At 36.3% G+C, this 23,561-nt stretch overlaps 1 protein-coding gene across 9 annotated transcripts in view; it reads right to left on the bottom strand.

Moving 5' to 3' along the window:
* Positions 1–23,561, bottom strand: part of RBMS3 (RNA binding motif single stranded interacting protein 3) — a 1,467,317-nt gene that overhangs the window by 725,661 nt on the left and 718,095 nt on the right. For 2 of the 9 annotated variants that reach the window (XM_017955996.3, XM_031662887.1), the window contains exon 1: positions 15,887–16,663. The exons of 3 other annotated variants lie outside the window; for them this stretch is intronic. In XM_017955996.3, coding sequence (XP_017811485.1) covers positions 15,887–15,961 — 75 coding nt within the window. In that variant the 5' untranslated portion in view covers positions 15,962–16,663. Of the gene's footprint in view, positions 1–15,886; positions 16,665–23,561 lie in introns of those variants that run through there. 4 more of the 9 variants (XM_031662886.1, XM_021933880.2, XM_021933878.2 and 1 more) reach the window with 4 other exon arrangements.

The following is a 23,561-nucleotide window of genomic DNA, read 5'->3' as shown; positions in this document are numbered from 1 at the left end:
AAGCATAATGGAAGTGCAAAGAAATGTTTCAATGAAAAGCATTGATCTGAGCCATCTTAAGGATTCGTGCTCCATTATATTCACGTATCAAGTCAATTCCAAGCTTTTCAATTGCCCTCTCCTTACCATTATCACTAATAACAATCTCTTTGAGTTAATGGTTCTTATTTATATTTTATCACCTTCATAATATGTTAATACATTGGCATTCTTCACAGAACATTGAAACACATTACTATTAGTCTAATATTGATCCTCAAGACATTTTTACCAAATAACTAAATATTCTTATAATGGGAAGAAGTGACAAGAAGCTGAAATATTAGAAAGTAAAGTAACTCTGAGGAAATGTATTAAAGCAAGTTGTAGAATCAAAAATTGGACCTCCCACAACTATTACTCTACTAGCACCCTCAGAGTCCTTTCACCTAACAACACTGTTTTTGTTTCTGATTACTAAATTCCTTTTCCAGACTTTGTTAAAATGTTTCTACTTGCACTAAATGTATACTAAGCATAATATACTAAGGATTTTTTAGCATGGGTTAAAAAATGGTGAGTCTTCCAGTAGTCAAAAAAATGCTAATTTGACTACAGTGTTTTGTTTTTTTTTTTTTTTTTAAGTTCATCTTTTCAGGTCCTTGGGAAGGAAAAACTCCCTAAGTTTCCAAAGCATGTGAGATTTGGCCATCAACTTGGAAAGATATGATTAAGTTCTGTGAAATATGACTATGTAAAGAGGATTAACTACTATCAGAAATACACATTCTTGGTCTCACTTTTCTTCTAGGAGAAGAAACTGTTGAGGCTTTATGATCTCCCATCTTCTAGACATATTTTAGGTAGTAAATATTTCTGTGTCATCCCAGCATCACATCTTAAATAGGTTAACTTTTGTATTATTCTTTTTATTGTCATGCCCTGACCTTGATTAACATTTGAATTAAAAGTGAGAAACATATCAAGTACAGGGGAGAAAAAAGAAATAACAACAGATTTAACCTAGGTTCATTAGATTTACCAGAGTTAGTTTTTCCAGCTCAATTGAAAAACCATGACATTACTTGACATTGATTAAGTAGCAACAAACAAGTTCAACAGATGAGGGTTGTTAAGAAATACAATTGTACACATTCCCAAGATAATAATGCAAAAGTAAAAATTCTGATGCCCAAAGTCTTTGGAAAAAAATAGGTGGTCTAGGACAAAAATATTTCAGTGGGCTTTGAAATTTATTAGGAAGAGCTGGGCTGCTTAACATTGTCCTTGACTGCTGCTGCCCTTTTAACTTTGTATGTAAGGTGGCAGACAAAGGAAGCTGACCTTTCACACAAGAGCAGCCCACAAGTAATGAGATTGTAGAATTGCTGACCCCAAGCACTTGTTGGGATCTATGATAGTGTCACAAAGGAAGGAAGACATTCCTGTTTCTGCCAAATGTGAGGGTTCCCTCTCAGCTTGCACTTCAATCAGGAAGTCCATCTTCTTACCAAAAGAAGCAGAGTATAACCTGTCATCAAAACACAAAGGGGCAGGATAACTCTGCAGAGCACAGAATTTTGGGGCCAAGGAGAGACGTTAATCCTCGTGTAATACGAAACTCATCAAGGCAATTTTCAGTGTTTTAAAGGAAGCAAACTTAATCAGAAGATGAAAGATTTAATTTTTAGTATTTATATAAGTACCTTGAATATATATTTTAGAATTATTCATATTGGCAAAATGAGGGCAATAAAATGCATGTCCACCTATAGGCAACACTTGCATAAAACATGGTACAAATAAAGTAGGAACAATTAATCTGACAAGAAAAAAACAAATATCTAACAACTTGGTAAGAATATCTAAATTACGTTTGTCATTGAAAAAGTAGTTAACCTGTTCAATTTGATCTCATGTAACATGTGTCAGATTGCATATTTGCAATAGCATATAGAATTCTGTAAAAGATGCACACCTTGCTATTAATACTGGTTATTTCAGAGAGCTCTTGAAGACCTGTGTAGTGTATTGAGGGAGATGATTAACATTTTCCTGCTGTATCTTGAATTATTTCCCTAGATATGCAAAGTATGCATTAATTTGAAATAAAAAAATTCCCTAAAGTTTCATGAAATATATATATAATATATAATTTTATTATATATAAATTATATTATATATAATCATTATTATATATATGTTATATATTCTATATAATATGTAATATAAAATTATATCTATAATTATATATATGTAATTATATATATATATATATAAAATTTCCACAATTGGGAATAAGGACCTCAATGCAATAAAAAAGTATGATAGAGGAAAACACTGCAGAAAAAACATAGGAGATTCAGCACAACTTGGAAAAATCAAGAGAAGTCCAAACCAAAATCACAGTTTGTAACTCTTAGCCACAACAGGGTTATTGTTTTCAGATATCCCTTAGCGAGAAAAGCTTTGAAGCTTACCTCAGAATTTCATCTAACATCATCTTGCATTAGTTTAGATACGTCTTTATACCCACGTAGTTAATTGTATAGGGAAATTGTGTTTTGTTTTCTATCTAAAATGGGAATTTTGTCATTTTTACCTGATACTTGAAGTCCTTTCAAAATTCTGAGTTAAAAAAACCCATCTGGGTATTGCTTTGAATAGGTATATGGCATGGCTGGTTACTCTTGGAGTATAGTCCAATATTGGTTAGCAGTTCAATATTTTTATAAGAACTATTTTAGTCAAGACCCTGAATTTTGAATAAACAAAATTGACAAAAAGATGGGCCTAAAACTCAGACCATCTCCCAGTTTTTCAAGCTAAGTTAATTTCCTGATATGTCCAACTTTCTGCCAACCCATAAAAGGAAGCCACATATAAAGGCTGATATTCTTGGCAATTGCTGAGGAATTGCCTCTCCAGTCTTCTCCAGACCACCACCACTACCATTTAATCCTGACATACTTGCTTACTTTCATCCCCCAGTTCCAAATCCTGGCTACTTAGTCTGTCTTTGAAATCCACTTCTGTCCCTCACTGAGCTGGCACGTGTATTGACTTTCTTGCCAGCAACTTATAATGCAGTACTATGTTTGTTTTTTGTTTTTTTTTCTTTTTTTTAAATTACAGTTTCTGACTTAACTCACCTTGTGTTTTATGGTTTGTCCCATTAGATAGGCATGTAACCCAACTCAAGCCAACAGCCTCAGGGTGCTAGCTAAGTGACCCATGTGCTTAAGGTGAAAAAGGTAGGACCCCAAGAGATTGTATCTATGTGGACAGGCAAAAAAGATGTCTTTTGACATAAAGCATCACAGAGGTGAAGATGACATTAAGCAACTCTGGTTCAAAACAGCATTGCCTTCAGAAATGGAGCAATGTACAAGATGCACAAAACAAGATAGACTAATACCTTCTGAAAACCTTTTCTTATGAAGTTAATGTGCATCATAAACCATATATATTGCAGGACATTCAGAGATGAAAACTGTGGTCCCAGTTCTCAGATTGTTTACAGACTAACTCTGACACAAATATGATCCAGAAGAGTGCAATTATGTTTGAAAAGCCAAAAATAAATTTACAACTAAGCAAAAAAACGATAAAATCAAAACCCAATCCCACTGTACCTTGTAAAAAGAAAGAAAGAAAAAGAGAGAGAGAGAGAAACATATAAAAAGCAATCAAACAAACAAACAACCAACAACAACAAAAAAAAACAAGAAAAGACTGAAAGCTGGGAGAACAAAAAGAAGGAAGCAGAATTTAAGGATCAGAGGACAGAGAGACAAGGCAAGTCCATAGCAGAAAACTTGAGAATAGAAGAAAAAGGGGCAAGCATGAAAGAGCTAAGGGAGTAGAAGCTACAACAAAGAAATAAAAACATTTGCCCTGTGAAGGACAATCTGGGAAAGGCAGGGAGATGGAGAAGACACAATGTTAAAGCAAAGTTGCATCAGACAGCCATCCTAAATAAAACAAGGATGGATAAATGCATACAATGAATTTGGCAGAAAAGATGGACTACGAATAATAACAATAACAGCTAGTCTTTTATGGGTCATGTTGAAATCTAGACACTCTTTTACCAGGCTCCTCCCCTCTAACAAAGGCTTATGCTAGCCCAGAGGAAGTAAGCATGACTGCACCCACACCCTCAACTGACCTGCTCCTTGGGTCCCCAGGCACATTAGTGGCCTCAAACTTCACTCTCGTTGAAAAAGCAATTGGTACTGTGTGGTTCTCATGGCAATACAGCTTTGCGGATTTCACAACTAATGTTGCTTTTTCCTCCTCAGAACGAGATTCTTTCCACACAGAACAACAACAGCATTGCTCCTGGTTATATGTGTGAGCATATACAGATCATATACGAATATGTTATATACAGAAAATCATAAATACACATTAAAACTTGATTCCAATGACTCTTTCTGAAAAACACCCCTCTTTTCAATCAAAAGCATCAAGAAGGCTTTTATACAGGTTCTCCTTGAGAACTAGTGATGAGTAAGTCAAAACAACAAAAGCAAATGCTGGCTACTACTGAGTGCCGCAACAAGTGCAAAAACAAAATAAAGCACTAATGGTCTACATAAGCATCAGTTTTCTTCCTAAGAGACCAAAAGTCTCAACTACAGGATTCCTCCACATCAAATTATGTATTCACACTGACGTTCTTCCCAAACATGTTTCTTCTGTTTGTAAATGACCTTTTCCTTGCCAAACAGCTCTTACCCATTGCCTTTGAAAGGAAAACAAGTTGTCAAATTCCAGAAATGTCTGAAAGTACATTGAGCCCTGACACCCTTAATTTTTCTCTTTAATTCATTTTCTCTTTCTTCTTCTCTGTTTTATCTTTCTTGGTGTTTCTTATAAATAACTGGTTACATTAATGTTGTAGAACTGTCAGCTTTTTTCTTTCTTTTCTATGCTCCTATTGACAGCCTCATCACTAAAAGCTTTGAAGCTCATTAGACTCTTCACAGTTTAAATGACGATTATGTAATTATTTGAGATGAATTAGAATTAATCAATAAGATTTCCAAAAGACGCTATCAAGAATGACATGAAAAAGAGAGTAGATAGCTAACTTGCGTGATATACTGTCAATGTATCTCAGATCATGAGAAGATACTATATTTGTGAAAGAAAGTAAAAAAATAGTAGTTACTTCTATTTTGGTAAGACTCACCCCTTTGTGCTACCAACTAGCAGCAAAATAAAATAAAATAAAACAAAATAAAATAAAATAAAATAAAATAAAATATAACTGGGAAGAACAGGAATGTGTCTTCTTAGGACCACTTTGCCCCTCCATGTTTCTCTGTGGTCGTAAAGCCTCAGACAAAATCTAAACCATTAAAATAACCGTTAAGGTTTTCAGGAATGTATGTGCATGTGTGTGTTGTTGTTGTTTTATGTGTAAGAGAAACCATCAAAGCTGATTCATTGCATCTGCTGATGAAATTCAGTGAGATCTGTCTGAGGGCTGGGAATAAAAATTGAGTAATTAGATGGAGAATCAAAACATAGGGTGATTATGAGAGAATTCTCCCTCCAGCATTGGGGGATGGTGTGAATTTTCAGGTATGAGGATATATATGGGGCTACAGAGAGAAAAAATTCTTTCCTGAATAAGATGGGGGAGGATGGATATGTCTAGGCTTAGGGTCTTGATTTTCTTGTAATACTGGGATAAGAATGAAAATGAAGGAAACCATCACACTTGGCTTATGGCTGGAGTAGCAGTATCTTCAGGTTGCCCAACCACTTGTGAGAGTGATGGTGGGCCTAGCTGCAGTGTGCACACCTGTAGAGATATGTGTTCTTTAAAAGGCACGTAGATTCTCTAGGACTGAGAGAGACTTCTAGACACCAAGAGATGTTATCCTAAGTAAATAACCATGGGAACTGGAGAAAAGGAAGAAATGTCAGTTTTAATGCATATAAAAAACCTATGTCCCTATTTTGAGACAGAAGAATTTAGAAAAATTATGCCATATAATAAGTATTGTGCCATTGATTTGCTTCTTGCCTACTCCCCTAAGAGGGTGTCCTAGGGAAACACCTGTTACATTTAAGCTCTGTCTCTAGTAAACAATTTCACCAATTACGCAATAAAAAATTCTGTGAACCTGGCACCCAGACCTGGAACTCCCAGTTGCTCTCACTGCCAAAGGTCAATCCAATGTGTCTGCTTTTGAAATATTTTAGCCAAAGAATGTTAATGACATTTTCCAATACACTGTGCTGTTCTACCACATGTTCCTCCCCGGAAATTTGGGATTACTAAAATACAGAGATATCTTGAGTGCCAAAAGGCCACAATAGTGAAAGATATGGCCAGCTTTTTAGATGCTGTGACCATCTTAAGGACCTACAAAAACACTGGTGCAAGGAAACAAATGCATTGCCTCCAAACTCTGAAAAGAAAAACTGCAAAACCCAAATCAATTAACATTTATATGCATATCTACAAAACATAACACACTGTCAACTTTATTCATTGTTCCACTTAGTCTTCTAATAATCTCTTTGTACCTGAAAAAGATTTGTAGATTAGGTTTTTTTCACTTTGCAAGAATATTCATGTATGCAAGATGTTTCCAAATTCACAGATACATATCAATTAAATATACTTGGACTAAGAGTTTCAGAAGCAAAATTATAAAAGTTTTTTCAACACATTATTGTGAAATAATTAAATCTGGTGTTGAATGTTAGTGCACTTTAATATGTGTCTTTGGATGTGGGATGGAGGCCTCAAAAAGTATCTGTTGTTACAGGAAACAGGAAAACTTGAAGAGAAATTCCTTAATGTTCTTTCATCTGTTCCCACTGGCCTTTTCTTGTGTTTTTCCAGCTCAACAACAAAGTTAAACATGAGTCTGAAAGAGAAACTTCCACTGCTTACATGAAGCCAAATTGTCCTAAGCAGGTAAATAATAAAGTTTAAAAGTAGTGGTTAATTGTTTGAAATAAATTGAGAAAAGGATATCAGAGTTCTATTCTTTCCAGGATTCTCTACCTACCTTAGACTAAAAATGCAACATTCTTATTTCTAAAGATGCAGCCTGAATTGGTGTACATTGGTAATAGACAGGAGACCAGGGTTAATCCATGAACTGTCACCACCCTCCAAGGGTAGTTCCCACCAAGTTAAAGAAAATAAAATGTGATTTTCTTATCTTTCAAGAAGAAATTAAAGGCCATAGGTCTGTCACATATTTATTTGTTGAGAATCCCAGAAAACGATCTCTGAAATTTTACATAAATATGGAGATGAGATGAATTATTAGCAAACAAAGTCACCAAAATTATTCCAAGTCTCTTAAATACTTCAAATACTTCACCTACTCAAAACTAGTTAAAAAATATATTTGCTTGAATTCTAAGTTACTTAATTGTAAGTTATATATTGGGTGTCAGAATACCATTTATATGCTTGACAAATGTTAAAAGAAGCAACATGAGAATTTACAGACATCAACAATAGCTTCAAATATGACTCACATGCATAAGGAAAGCATTCAATATATTTTAACCAGTTCCAGAAAACCAGATAGCTAGTATTGTTTTCCATTTCACTTTTTATTAAATGGTCATCAATCAGTGAAAATGACTAAGTAGCAGTACACAGGATTAAAAAGCAATAAGATGTCTCTAAAAAATCCTTATTAAACTCTATGCATGATCAATATTCAGCTTGAAAATTATCAGCTAAGAGTGGGAAGAACACAAGATCATTTGCATCTAGCATATTGAATGTAATATATACCAATTTCTTAACCTCACAATATAATGATAGGAAAGTTAAGTCTAAAAGAAGTTTAAAAATCAGCTCCTAAAACTATTATTATCAATATTTAAAATATTGTTAGATTTACTTTTCTCCTATTATACCTTACTTGCCGCACAACAGGAAAGGGCACTATTAGGGTACCCTTGACTAATAAGGTATGTAGTCGAGTCTCACTTTTGTATTTATCATTCATGAAACAAAATTCAAGGTTCCATTTACTTTTTATCTTCCTTGAGAATTTGATATATTTTCTTTAAGTCTTTGTATATGTCTATATTTGGATTCTTTATGCTTTTATAATATTAGGAACATAATTCCCTGTTTTAACCATTTGATGTATTATAAACATTCCCCCATCACTAAATATTCTTCTACAACATAATTTTCAATGATTATGTGGTGAAGAGCTATGCTTCAGCAAATAGAAATGGCTTTTACACATTTGAGGAGCTCCTAAACTCTCTTCTGTGTTAAAGACAGACTACCCGCCTCAGAGCTGAGTCTGTAATAAAGTAAATAAAAACATGCACTTGGGCTTCAGAAATGATAACATTGCTACTTATTTATGAACCACCCTCTCTTAACAGCTCAGCAACTTCATGCCTTCCATAGCAGAGGCCACTATGATATATTGTTGAGGTCAGGGTTATTTCATTCATTTCGCAAATGAATAAATGAACACACAGACTGATATGAATAGAAACCCATTTTCCTAAATGATTATCTTCCTTGTTTTATACTCCAAATATACTCAGAGAAGCAAGCCTAACAGCAACTTATGGACTAAGTTATATGAAAATAATGTATGATTTTTCAAAGTTTAAATAATAATTTAAAATTGTATATGTCATTTGCTTTCATTAATTCAGCTAACAGGAGCTTTTTGAAAAACAAGAAGGGAATCTTAAAAGAAAAAGTAGAAAAGATAATATTCTTGTTTCTATGTTCTTGGGAAGTTATTTCCCTCCTACAATACCCTATACTGTAGTAACCACAGTATTCAGTTCCCACGTTTTCTAGGCTACTATTCTGAGACTCAGAGATGGTAGGTTTTGCAGATTTGTAGGTTTTGGATCCAGTCAAAATAATATTTCATTAATTGTTATATTTACACCGAGTACTTATAATCATTCATGAAACTAAGGTTGTCAGTATTTTAATGTGGCAATTCTAGTCTCCTTCATTACCTCAACTGGTTTAGCCAAACATGCAGAACCACTTAGCTCCACACCACCTGCAGACAGGAAGTTAAAGGTGGAAAAGTATAGCATCATACTATCGCAATTAGGTTTTTGGATACACCTTAATTTTACCCACTCAGAAGAAAAATTGTAACCACCACAACAAAGCTGGAAAAGATCATGATTAAAGAACGTCTGTCATTTTGTTCCACTCCTGGGAACTGCTATCCACCCACTCCCAAGTGATGGACGTGTTTCTCTCAGTGCACTGGATTTAGATGTATAAAAGGATGAAGACAGTTAAATTTTTCAAATCACCAGAGAGCCAATAAAGCAGCATTTGATCTGCTCTGTGGAAAGCATCCGGGAACCAAAGAAAAACTCATGAATGACACAAAACCGAGGTCACCTGAAGACACCACTAAGATACCAAAGCAGGCTCAGCTATCTCACAATGGAAGGGATCCTAGTGAAGGAATCCAACCTAGAAACCAATGCATTGACATACAAATCAGATAATTCCCCCACGAAAGGATAGGGTCTATTATCTTTCCTTTATTATCTATACTTTTGAAATTTGTTATTTATTAGGAATTGGTTTTGAATTATTAAAATTTTATTCCTGATTCCACATAATATATACTCCCTGATTAATCAACCTACAGGGATAAAACAAAACATTTTTAATGAGACCAGATTATCTGCCAGTATCAACTTAAAAGAAAAAATAAAAACAAAACCGAGCAAAATTTAACTCATCTCAGTCCGCCCCTCTCTTTTTCTTTTTAAAATTACTTTTGTCTAAAATCTGAAATCTAAAAATAGACAATTCCATGAGCTTTTTCAAGACCCTGAAAACAATCACATATGAATAGTGGTGATGATTAGTATGACTAATCCTATAGATTTATTATCTCTAGGAAGCTAGAGGTTATTAGTTTTTATTAACAAATATTATTTCAAAAATACTGTATTAAATCACCTCATAAAAACCGACACCTCTTTATGATAACATCTCTGTTGCAGAAATAGAAGCAAAAGTTGTATGTCTTTGTGTAGCTTTGTAATTTTTAACACTGGTAAGAAAAGAGTAATATTTATATAACATTGAATAGCATCATATATCCAAATATCTTTAAAAAGCAATATACTGCTGCCTATTTTGCCATCTGTAAGTTGCTGATTCTTATTGTCTGATACTCTTCTTTAGATATAAATGGGCTGAAGGTTTTCTTACAATTGTTCCATAAAGTAGTAAAAAAAAATTATAATTTCAAAACAGAAATGAGAAAGTCACTTTTGCTTTTTGAAAGTGTGCTCAATGGGAATAATTTTCATTCTTCCATTTGAATTGGTCTCAGTTCTATTCAGCACCTATGTGTTTTCTAATTGAATGGCATGATCCACTCCATATTTTAAAAATGGTATTATATGTCTGTTTCCGTTTTCCGAGAGGATATTTTCTAAGCTCATCCAAAATAGTTCAACATTTTCCCACTACTGCAAAAAATAGCAACACATATCCTCAACACACGTATTACACCACATGAATACATTTTCGCTTTTGGTCTCCCTTCAGTTCCATCTGCACTCTTGCTGTGCAACAGCTATAGCATAAAAACGTCTATTCTCACATGCTTTTGATATTACACTATTTAATCACATACAGCTGTGACTTATGAAACTGTTACAAAACAATTTCAATGTAGTACTTGAAGCCAATTTTGAATAAACATCAACCATTTACTCTGAATAAAAAGTTTGACATTAAAAAAGTTTTATTTTAAAAGAAAATACTTTTTTTGTTGTTGTTTTGGTTTGTTTTTAGAATTTGGCATAGACATAATTGTGACTGAACTCTCTCTCTGCCAAAAGACTGATAATGTCAAAAAGGGTTGTGTAAAATCATATTAGTGCAAAAATGAAGCCTTCCAGAAATCCTGAAGCCAGAAAGACCTGGAAAGAACTTGCATCCTCCCTTCTATATTGTGTCCCTCCCTGCAAATGACCCCACCCCCAGCCCTCAGATACATGTTATTACTTCATGTAAATAATTCTGTGCTGTAATTTTGTGCTATATTTTTCCAAATTGAAAGAAAGTGAAAGGAAAATGCTTTAGAAAGATGCTGCTAAATATACATGATATTTTCCTTATGTTTGACTCCATTCTGGAGAAAAGAAAATACCATGAACTTTTTTCTTTTCTACTCCTTTTAAGTAGGCACCAAACTTAGTGTTGTATAAACAATGTCTATATCATGGGGAAAAAAATAGCAAAACATGCATTGGAATTGTATCCAATCCCACTGATAATGAAGGCTTGGGGGAGTTAAGGAAAAAAAAAAAACAAAAAAACAAAACTGAGAAACAAGGATGGCCCCTTCCTTCTATTTTCCTCTTATTTGAAACCAATTAAAAATTCTATACAGTCTAAAGTGAGACAAACAGGATTTATCACAGTTTCACGCTATCATAGATTCATGCTATTGTATTACCCCCTTGAAGCGAAAGAAAATATTTGTAGTTGTACCTAAAAATTCCATCGCTGGAAGATTTTAGAAAACCAGTTTTGTATGTTTCAGGCTTTCAAAGGAAAACAGAACTTTGGAGTTTTCAAGGCTGTTTTAAAACAACTGGCACGTTACCAACTCTGGATATCAATGCAAATCTGAGGCAGGAAGTACTAAGGAAATTCTAAACTCATTCCCTCCCTCTGCAAGATTTTCTACATTTTCATGTGTAAGGAGTGTGTTACAGGGTTGTTTTGTTTTGCTTTTGAAGGATCTGTACATTCACATCTTTAAGAATATCCTTCGCCCCATAGAAGCCTCTCTTCCTTCACTTACTTGTGTTTTCAAGTGTTTGCTCATTCTATGGCACAATCAATTGTGCTTCAGCTACACTTTTAGAGACGGGTGGCTGCAGATGGTTGAATATTCAGCCTGAAATCAATGTGCAGTTGATTAATTACTCCTTACCAGGCCCCTTCTTCATACCAGGCTCTAAACACAATCTGAGTACCACCAATCAAAGAAATTCTGTTTGGGTCCACTAGTCAGAACCCCTTTCTTCAAGACCTTCTGGGGGAACCGGACGACCAAAGAAGGGAATTCAGTAAACTCATGTGAGAGCAACATCATTAGAAACTGTGCACTGGATTGGTAGAAACATAGTGAACTGGTAAGGGTGTGGAAAAGGAAGAAAGGAGAAACTCGCTGTGTATGCTTAGGTGACTTTTTAAGTTTTATGAAGATGACTAAAGTTTTCCAAATATATGTGAGAGAAGTATCTATCAGCTGGAAAAAAAATCAATTCACCAGGCTGTAACCAGGTTTTCTTCTTTTAAGCTTACCTAGTTCAACGAAATTTTTTTCAAGAACCCCCTACTCCCCACTCCCACACCTTTCCCCCCATCCCCCCAGCCCTGCACCTTCCCCCTCCCCACCCCATCCAGACCTGGTAAGTACCTCAAAAATTCAGAATGAAATTCACCTGGAATCTCATAATTCAACAGCAACAGGTTGCTTTTTTTTTTTTTGGAAAGAGTGATAAAATATTTGAAAAATGTTGGATTACAACTAATCAAACATTTTATATTTTGTCATTAAGCTAATGAACTATTTTTTGAGCCCCCTTTCTCTAAAACTTGCTGATTATTCTGGGTGTCCCTTCCAAACAGCAAATTTGCCTTGATAAACTATTTTTTTCATCCAGCTGTTTCTTATTTAAATATTATAAGATGTCACTAAGATTTCTTCATTATTCCTTAACCAAAGTAATGTTCCTCCTTGAAATTGCTTCTTTTGGTAGGAAAAAAAAAATTCATCAAAAAGAAAATTGACAAATGACAACGTTTTAAAGATGTGAGGTGTGAAAGAGGGAGCATAGGATGATAATATTGTTACACATTATAGCTACGAGTCAACCACTGGGTTTTCATCTTAACTTACATGCATATTTTTCTAATATAAAACATTTTAAGGATTTGAAAAATTATTTGAAGGAGCATCAACATTTATCTTTAAAGAGGCAAAGTTGAGAGATTGGTTGCAATGCAATGTTAAATAACAGGAGCAGAGAAGGCAGGGAAGTGTCACAAGTTCTTCTAAAACTTTACTATGTATTCCAGGGAATGGAAACATCTGCATTTATTTCTTAAATCTCATTTTCATTTTGTTTTATCACTAAAAAATAGCAGAGGTATTTATCATTACATAAGAAGAAAAAGAGAGTTCAGCATGTGTGCATTCTCTGAAATAATATAGTAATAAACATTTCAATCCTTTAAAATCCCATGAAGATTTTCCCCAAAAAACTAATGATAGCAAACAGCCCTTGTGGATTGGCAGGAATAAAACCCACCTCAATTAAGAGAAAAATTTAAGATATGTTATCACCAGAATGTGATTTTGACCTACCGTAGAATTCTATTTTCATCAAATGTAAGTGTTCTTGATGTATCAGCATCATTTAAAATAGTTATGAATTTAAAATTAGATTATAACTCTAAGCCAAGGCTACAAAGAGTGGATTTTATGAATTCCACCCAGGTTTACCAAATGAATATAAGCAGCATGTACTTCATTTAAAATTATTATAAATTATATTTTGAGGTATAAGTGTAGAAGGAACAAAAAGCGATATGGAAATAACCTAATTGTTTTCCTGTTACACTGAAACATGATGGTGCTTCATTGTATAGTGTTAACCCTGTCAGAAACTCCCCAGTACCCCCATTTTAAAATATGATTGCACATTGACTCTTCACCTCATTTCCTCTCTATGCAAGTTTCAAAACAGGGCACGTTTTCACATCTTCAGCTTCCAGAAATGCTATTAATGTCTGTCATTTCAGAGCCACCATAACAATATAGGACAACTTCAAAGCATTGTCAACATTTTACAACATAATAATCAATATGAACTACCATGATAGGCAAAGTAGCTGATCTTATATTCCCTACTATCCTGATCTGATTATCCAAATATCAACATAGAATGCCTAATGGATCTAACTCTTTAAAAATGTTCCAGAAGTTGATGGCGTTGGCTAGCCTGAGAGTAACAAGATCCAGATGCTGCCTGTCTATACAACACTAAATTACATAGAACTCCAAAGCAGATATCTAAAATCTCCCTATTTTTCAGGCTCTTCTCTTTTCCCTCACTACTCCACTCTCCCTCTTTAACCCCCATCTTTCTCTCTCTCACACACACACTTTCTACTAGTATAGCTCATCCAGCACCCTGTGTCTTTGAAAAAAATGTGCATAACATTCACTATTTCCTGTTAGTAATAGGTTAAAAGAGGTTTCAAACAGAAAAACAATTATGTTATTCATTTCAATCTAAAGTTTCTTTTCTGAATATACACCATAGTAGAAAACAAGAACCCAAAACAAACTGTAATTTCTGAAATAAGTAAAAGGGATGGAATGTCTGATATTTTTCATGCAGCCTTTGAGTTTATTGTTTTTGTTTCGTTGAGGGATGAGAAATGACTGTAAATTTTCCCCTTTTAACTTGTCCTTGCTCTGCCATTTCCTTGACGAATGGCAGGCAGCATTCTCTACCTAACACCCCCAAAGAGTTAAAACTCGAGGCACCAAGCAGGAGGGCTAGTCTATTTAAGCATCAGCAGCACAAACTAAATGCTCACAAAGGCAAACAGCAGTGTGAGTCGACCTTGGAGGGGCAGGGTGGATTATAAAGCAATTGAAAAAGAAATAAATAAAGCAACAATCTTTCATATAATACTGAAAGTCAGCTTGCCAGTCTGGTTTACAAATAGGCATTGTCGGATGAGACAAAATAAATGAGAGATAACTACAGCATGAATTACCAAACCCTAATCACATCACCGAGTCCTGGTGACAGCACAGATCATTCAGGCATGCCTTGTTCACTCTCGGCATATTTATTTATTAAGGAGATGGTGGAGTCTGGCTAATGCTAATGCAACACAAAGTAATTATCACCCATAGTCTCCAGGTGGTCACTCCGCTAACATGTTTTCCCCTAATTAAGTCCAATGTAATTGACAAATTGGAGCAGTGATTTCACACCTGAGAGTCTTTCATGTCTTAACTGCAGGATAAAGTTCAGGGTAGGTACTGCCCACTGCTTACCTACGTGGGCTTGCCTCTGGGCCCCTAATGGTCATTTGAGCACACATACATAAAGCCTAAAGTATTTAACCAATTCAAGTCCAACTATTATCATTTACATTTCATTCCTTTTCAAGACTCAGGCCTCCTCATGGCAGCTACACAGAAAACTAGATCTTCTAAAAGTAAAGAACATGTATTGTAAAGCTCCGAATGCAGTCTATAGCATGCTGATCATCTTCAATATAAAATAAAATATGCAAGGCAAATTAAAAACAAAAATAAACAAACTCTCAGAGACTCTGGTAGGAGCCCTATACCTTCTCACACCCTTCTTTCATTCTATACTCTGTGATTAAAAGTTTGAGTTACCCCCACCCTGGCACGTCCTATCCAGTAAGAAAAACCCTTTAGAGCCACAAACAAAGAACAGCTCACCAGAAAAGCCCCTGAAATTATATTCTTGTGCCTGATAATCACTGTTGTGATCTGCTTTCTAAAATCCGTGCCCATCTGCAAAAGACTTTCCTGATATCAGGACCATTTATGCTGCCAAATAACAACAAAGGAAACTGAACTCAAGTGAAACTATTATCTCTCCTTAAAGAGAAAGCTACAATTCGGGGTTTGCTGCTTTCTTCTTAGGTCTTCTTCTGCCTCATTAACTCCATTGGTATGTCACTAATTTCAAAGAAGCAGGAAGAAGTGATGGGGGTGGGGGTTAACTAATAATTCACACGCCTGTCTGTTTCCCATCCCAAGTGCAGAAGGATACCACACTGATTGCCAGACGGTGGGTGAAGCCATACCTTGGTTTGGAGATAATGAGGATAGTAGTAAGTGTACTGGGGGTACATTTGTGGCTGATCCAGGCGTTTGCCCATGTAGCTGGAATCTTTATCTCCGAGGCAGGGAACTGGATGACAGGGTATAGTACCCCAGGCCGAGCTTCCTCTTAAACCACTATTCCTGACAGTCCCGGTGACTGATGAGGCTTGAGACTCCACCACTCGCTAGTTCCAACACAGCAAGAATTTAAAAAAAACAAAACAAAACAAAACAAAACAAAAAACACACACCAAAGGAAAAAAAAAAAAAAAAAGGTGAGGAGTGAGATCTGTAGAAAAAACACCCACACACAGCCTTCCCAGATCTTGCCTGGCTTCCCCCAGCTGCCGGGGTCCACTTGGGATGAGGCAGTTTGTTCTCTAACCGGGCTGTCTGTAGTGATGTCAATTGCCAGCGTTCGTAAAGGGGGAAAAAATCAAAGTCCTTTTAACACAATTCCAAATCCTTGCAGATCAGCTTTCTGTCTCCTGGTTGTCTCCTTCCCCACCTTAAAGAAAAAGAAAAAAAGAGAAAGAAAAAGAAAGAAAAAAAAAAAAAAAAAAAAAAAAAAAAAAAAAAAAACCTTGTACAGCTTAGTTGCTGCTGTCTCCCTCCCAGAGTGACATGGTGTTCGGGGCTTGTCCTGTCCTTTCATTCACTTCCCCTCCTTCCAGCCGGTGGGTGGAACCGAGAGAGCCTCTCCAGGGAGCAGCGTACGCAGTCCAGAAGGCTGCAGTATTTCCTCCAAGAAAAAAAAAAAAAAAAAAAAGGCTGCTTCAACCCCTGCTGCAAGCAAAGTTCCGATTCCCTCTGCTGGCTATCTCGAATAGCAAGCGATTTTTGCAGCAACGCTGCTGCCGCTGGAACTGAACCTGAAGAACTCAAATGCGGGCGGTGGATTATTTCTTATCCGTCCTCCATCTACCCCACACAAGAGCTGCTTTTTGTTCCCCTTTTTGCCAAGTTCCGAGGTAAGCCACCCTGCTGAACAAAACACAGAAGAGAGGGAAGAGAGGACGAAAGAAGGAAGGAGGAGAAAGGAAAAGAAATAAAGGCAGAGGAACTAACCTTGCTGGTTAAAGGGGAAAAAAGTAAGTCCCGGATGCTTTCAAAATCTGTTAACACACTAGAGCCAGACGCATCCAAGAGCTGATTGAGAAACTAACCTTTTACTACCTGGAAAACCCGGTGGATACTAAGTATTGAAGAAATTTTGGAGTCTACTCCAGGACTACTGTTAATGCCACATGTCATCAGATTGGACTGATCAACTGAATATATCAAAAATAATAACCCTTTTTATTACATCCATTTTGTAAAAAAAAAAAAAAAAAAAAAAAAAAAAAAAAAAAAAAAAAAAAAAAAAAAAAAAAAAAACGATCAGTTAGGTTTATCAGATTTTTTTTTTTTTAAATAAAATATGTTTCTCCCATTGTCTCTCTCTTTATGATTATTTTGATGCACTGATGCTTTAATCACTTTACATCTAAAAAAAAAAAAAAAAAGAACAAAAATCACAATTACTTGGCGGAGTTTTTTTCCACCAATGATAATATTCTGTCATGTCTATCAGCTGCTACATTATAATACAAATTGTTTCAGAGAAAATATATTTCCTTAAAGGGCCCCTTTTCAAGGCGGGCGAGGCTAAAATTAGATGTGCCAGCTGTGTTTTGCTGCGAGTGCTCACGCATGCCCAAAGCGTGGGCAGACCAGTACTGAGCTCTTTTCTACTTTGTCAAGTCGGCTCTGTTCTCCTGAGCCCAGAGTCGCCTATTAAGATAAAAAGTCCCTGGTACAAATCCAGCTTCCTAGTCAAGAAGAACAGAGAATTTGGGCTCAGCGCACACATGGTGTCCATCCACATACAAGCCGCACCACCCCTGAAGCAACTGGCTTCCACCGAGGGGAACTGGTTTCTGGAAGCTGTGTGAGTTCATACGTGTTCCTTGGATACAAATAAGGATGGCAGATAAATAGTTTTATGTTTTACTTTTGACAAGAATAACAATCAGAAGGAAGGAAGGATGGAGGGTGAGAGGGTAAGAGAGTTAGGAGGCCCTGACAACATGGTGACTGAGAATATTAAATCAACCCCACCTAACTCTTAAATGTGTTATTTGGGGCCTCAGTTGTCCCATCGATAAAATAGAAATACTGCCAACTCTCCCGGCTGAAGGCAGCACGCTGAATCAGATACTTAAAATGACACTGATTTAAAAATCCTCCAGTGGCGTCACATTTCTCAAACAATAAAGTCCTGACTCTTTGGAATAGTTTTCAGGACACTTGACGAGCTGTCTGGCCCTGGCTTTCTACTCTAGTCTCGGACCTTCAACTCTGCCCCTCACATCCTACACCGGAGTCACTCTGAGCTACTTTCAGGACAGGAACGTGCTCTCAGAGCCTTCTGTCATTCCCTCTTCCTGGAGTGCTCTCCCAACTCCATCTCCACCTCTCTTACCCTTAAGCCTGTCCTTCAGGTCTCAGTATGGATATCATCTCCTCACAGTAGCTTTCTCTAAACCCTTCCTTCTCTGCTGCACTTTCTATTTGCCCTCATAGAAGGCTTATTCTACATGTATTTGCATGCTTCTTGTTTGTTTCTTCCAAGATGTTCTAAACTCTAGGAGAGCAGGAGGTCACATCGTTCTCACTTGCTTTTATACTTCCAAAAACTTGCATAGAGTTGAGCACAAAATGGGTGTTCAGTAAATGTCTGAAGAACAACATGTTAAACATAATAAATAATTTTTCAACCTGACTTACATCCCTTTTTCAGTACATTTCAGTCCCATTTACAGTCAAGAATTGACCTGGGTGCAGGATATACAGGTACATAAATCAGAATAAGGTCCTTCTTTCATCGAGTTTGTATTTAGCGGGCAGGGGGAGGGGGGACAAACAAAGGGATAAACAAGTAAATATGCAGTATAATGTCAGGAAATACATAGTGCTGTAAGGAAATATGAAACAGAGTAAAGAGAAACAAAGTCACAGAGATTCAACTTTAAACAAGATAGGAAAATGCTCTCCAAGGAACAGCCTTGGAAAATGCTTTCCTAAGGTCAAAGCAAGGGTGTGAACCATTCTCTGCGTATTATGCACTGTGAGAATACTTAGTGTTAATGCCTTGGATCCCATCCAGACTACCTGGGTTCCAATCCTGCCTCTTCTGCATTCATCTCCCTCAGTTTCTTCATCCATGAAATATCCCTATTCACTTCATACATTTATTTCGAGAACCAACCCAGATAAACACTTGAAGCTTTTAAAACACCTTGTAACATGTTGGATCTGCCTAACAAATGCCAGCCTGCATATGGGGGAAAAGCATCCCAGTCACAGGGAACAGTAAGTACAGAATGGCCTGCAGTGGGACTGTGTCTTTGGAATGTGCAAGATCTGGCACAGAGAGGCTGAAATGAAGCAAGAAAGGAGTAAAGACCATAAAATGGGGTTGGGGAGGTACCCTTGGGCCAGATCATATAAACCTTAGTAAAGAACTGATATAGAAAGCTAAATAACTGATAGTTAACAGTACAGCAAGGACTCTATCCAAATATTCAGATTCTACATCTAGTCATCTTCAACTATAGAATGCTGTCATTTAAACAACCTACTAATGTTCCTCCAAGTTCTGTCTCGTAACACCAAAACCCAAGATTGCTTTGGCCAATTCTGTCACCATGGGCAAAGGTGGTCTTTTATTAACACATGGTCTAGATACTCCTTAAAGGGAAAAGCATACTGTCTTATTTACAAATGAAAGGCCAAATAAATAACTCCTCAGCCAAATCTGATATAGCCCATTATCTGTAAAGTTCCCAGCATGTGTTGATGCTATCAGCAATTTCTACACAAAATTGTTACTTTTTTAAATGCTATTTGATTTCATTGGATTATTGTAATGTTTTAGGCGTAAATTGTCATTAGCTTAAAAACCCTCACTGCACCTTTAAAGCTTTTCTTAAGTAATGTAAAGTAGGTTTACCACCTGTGGGAATTGTAAAACCTGTGTTTTTATTTTTTATTTTCTTCCCTCAGAGACACCAGTAGCCATGGCAATTCAGGAGGCAAGATACTCACATCAGAAATAGTTTTTATATCATTTCTGCTCTGTTGGAGCAGTAGCCCTTTCCATTTAAGTGATCAAGTTAAGGTAGGAGGTAGCTGGTTTAAGGCATTCTCTAAATCAGAAGACAGCTGTGTCCCATTTGCCAACTAACCAACAAATTTCATACAAATCCAAGAACAGTAAACTGCATCAAAGGGCATAGATTCTCACTGAGTCACATGATTCACAGAACAGACAGAAGAGGCACTGATTGATTGATTGATTTTTATTTTTTATTATTTTTTGAGATGGAGTCTTGCTCTGTTGCCAAGGCTGAAGGGCACTGGTGCGATGTCAGCTCACTGCAACCTCTGTCTCCCGGATTCAAATGTTTCTCCTGCCTCAGCCTCCCAAGTAGCTGGGATTACAGGCGCCCACTACCAGGCCAGGGTAATTTTTATATTTTTAGTAGAGATGGGGTTTTGTCATGTTGGCCAGATTGATCTCAAACTCCTAACCTCAGGTGATCCACCTGTCTCGGCCTCCCAAAGTGCTGGGATTGCAGGCTTGAGCCACCATGCCCAGCTGAGGCACTGATGTAGGACAAGCTTTTGACTAAGGGGCCTGAGATGATGCCTCAGACCTGCCACTGGGAAATGGAGAAGCGATGGCACCAAAATGCTGAAATGAAGGTCACCTGGGTAGAGATAAGGACGCTCTTCTAGTTTGCTCTTGACATATCCACTCAGAGAATAACTGAGTCCTTTGTTTAGATGATTTGTGTCTTAAATTATAAAGATTTAGTCAAGGCTGGGCATAGTGGCTCACACCTATAATCCTAGCACTTTGGGAGGCCAAGGCGGGTGGATCACCTGAGGTCAGAAGTTTGAGACCAGCCTGATCAACATGGTGAAACCCCGTCTCTACTAAAAATACAAAAATTAGCCTGGCATAGTGGTGCATGCCTGTAATTCCAGCTACTTGGGAGGCTGAGGCAGGAGAATCACTTGAACCTGGGAGGCAGAGGTTGTAGAGAGCCAAGACTGCACCATTGCACTCCTGCTTGGGTGACAGGAGGGAAACTCTATCTCAAAAATAAAATAAAATAAAATAAAATAAAAAGATTTAGTCAAAAACAAGAGAAAAGAACAGAAGTCTAAAGACAAACCATAATTCTATTACCCAAAAACTACATACATACCCTTCTATCTTTAAGAAGGACATGCATGACCTTGAAAGAAATTTTTTAAATCTTGGCATTTTATGCCCACTTAATTTAACTTTATGAAATCCCTCTCCAACACAGTGGTTGTCAAAGGAATGTTAAACATAAAAGTTGTTTAAAAAAAAAAAAAGATAAAATGGTAGATTTCAAATTCCAACATTAAGATACTGTTACAACTTTCCTTTTTTTATCTCAGCAGAATATTTACCAATAGTTTAGGAAAACACCCAAGACAAATAAGGAGAGACAACTAGTGATTCAAGTGTGTGTGGTCCAAATTTAAACAATAGTTGAATATAAAAATATTAATGTAAAGATGATTAAAGTTGGCCTTGAAAGACAATATCAAACCTCAGGACAAAATTATACCATAATTTAGTTTGAGACATTTAATCAGGTAGAAAAGCAAGAAGAATTTAAAACAATGAGAATTATTAACTTCTACAGAGTTTTATTGAATACTTACTTTGTGCCTAAATAATCGAGGGTACCAATATAAATATTATTGTCCCTGTCCTCAAATGGATTTAACAACTCTATATTTCTAAACACCAGCCATTCATGTATAATCTTTGTTTTTTTCTCATATCTGAGAACCAATTTGTAGCAAGTTATTAAATAGTTTTCTTTAAATTGACTTAATTTTTTTCTGAAATATGTACTTTGTTAGAAAGCAAAAATGCACATGAAGGCTTATGTCTATTTTTCTTCTATTATCTTTGCAAAAACTACACATCCTGTATCCTCTGTTTATATTTCCATTTTTCATAGCATTTAATACTTGTAGTAGGGACATGCAGTTCTTTGTTACCACTGGGATTACCAAGATTCACACTTTCTCACTCCACTGAAAGTAGGCCTGGCCATGTGACTTGCCAAAGCCAATAAAACATGAAGCAGCAGTGACACATGTAAAAACTTTTAGCTGCTGCTGTTTGATTCTTCTCTAGTGGAAGCACGTGCTGACATGAAGGAGCCATAAGAAAGGAGCATCTTGGAAAGCTGAGGGCAGCAAATTTGGATAGCTGCCTGGACTAGCCACTGTGGACTTCTCATAAGCAAGAAATAAACCTTTGCTACAGTGTACTAGTAAAATGTGGTGATTGTTACCACAGATTATCCTAGGCCACCTGTTTAATACAGCAATACTTATAATTTGGTTATATATTTTTGGTTTTCTTATTTGGGTATTTCTCCCGCTAATATCTAAGCTCCACAGGGCAATGAATTTATTTAACACATTATATTCTGACACACAGAACAGTCCTTGGGATTTAATACACTCTTAATATTTCTTAAATAAATAAATGGAGTAGTTCCCTCTTATTCATAGGGGATACGTTCCAAGACTCCCAATGGACGCCTGAAATCTTGGATAGTACTGAATCCTATATATAATGTTTTTTTCCTAGGCTTACATATGTATGACAGATTTATTTATTAACTAGGCACATTATGAGAATAACAACAATAATAATACAAAAGATAATTATAACAATATACTGTAGTAAAAGTTATATGAGTCTCTCTGTCTCTTAAAATGTCATACTCTACTACTGGTAACCGAAACCTGAAGCCACGGAAACAAAACTGGGAAGAAGCTACGGGGGCAGGAAACTACTGTAAATGGTTTCTCTAAAATCATCTCATTTATGTGCTAGTGGTTAATGGACACTATTTGGTGAAAAAATAAAAGGGTAAATGAGGCTTATACCCAAAAGGTAAAAAAATGTTAGATTTTCTGGGAGGAGCACTGTTAAAGTATTAGGTATTCTGAAGAGGGAAAGGTTTTTGTACACTGACTGTTAGAAATGGGTACTGGAGTTAATGAGCTAAAAAAGAAAAAAGTTAGAGTGTTATGAACTGAATGCTTGTATCCTCCCCAAACTCATGTGTTGAAATTCTAACCCCAGTGTGATGGTATTAGCAAGTGGGACCCTTGGGAGATAATTTGGTCAGTAGAGCAGAGGCTTCATGAATAGGATTAGTGTCTTTTTAAGGGGAGACAGTGAAGAGGTGATCTCTCTCTCCTCTCTGCCATGTGAGGATACAATGAGAAGACCTGCCATCTGCAAACCCGGAAGCAAGCCCTCATCAGACACCAGGTCTGCTGCCGCCATGATGTTGGACTTCTCAGCCTCTAGAACTGTGAGAAATACATGTTTGTTGCTTAAGCCACTCAGTCTATGGTAATTTGTTATAGCAGCCTGAACTAATTGAAACAAAAAAGAAAAAAAAATACATTAATAGATGGCCTACTACACAGTATATACTACTAGGAATATAAATGTTTCCTCAATAAATATTCACAAATACCTGGGAAATAGGTACGATTTTTCACTCTTTACAAGAGAGAAAATTGAGAGGAAGAGGA

This window comes from Papio anubis, chromosome 2 (assembly GCF_008728515.1).
Source record: "Papio anubis isolate 15944 chromosome 2, Panubis1.0, whole genome shotgun sequence".
Taxonomy (NCBI): domain Eukaryota; kingdom Metazoa; phylum Chordata; class Mammalia; order Primates; family Cercopithecidae; genus Papio; species Papio anubis.
This window is presented reverse-complemented; position numbering and strand designations above follow the sequence as displayed.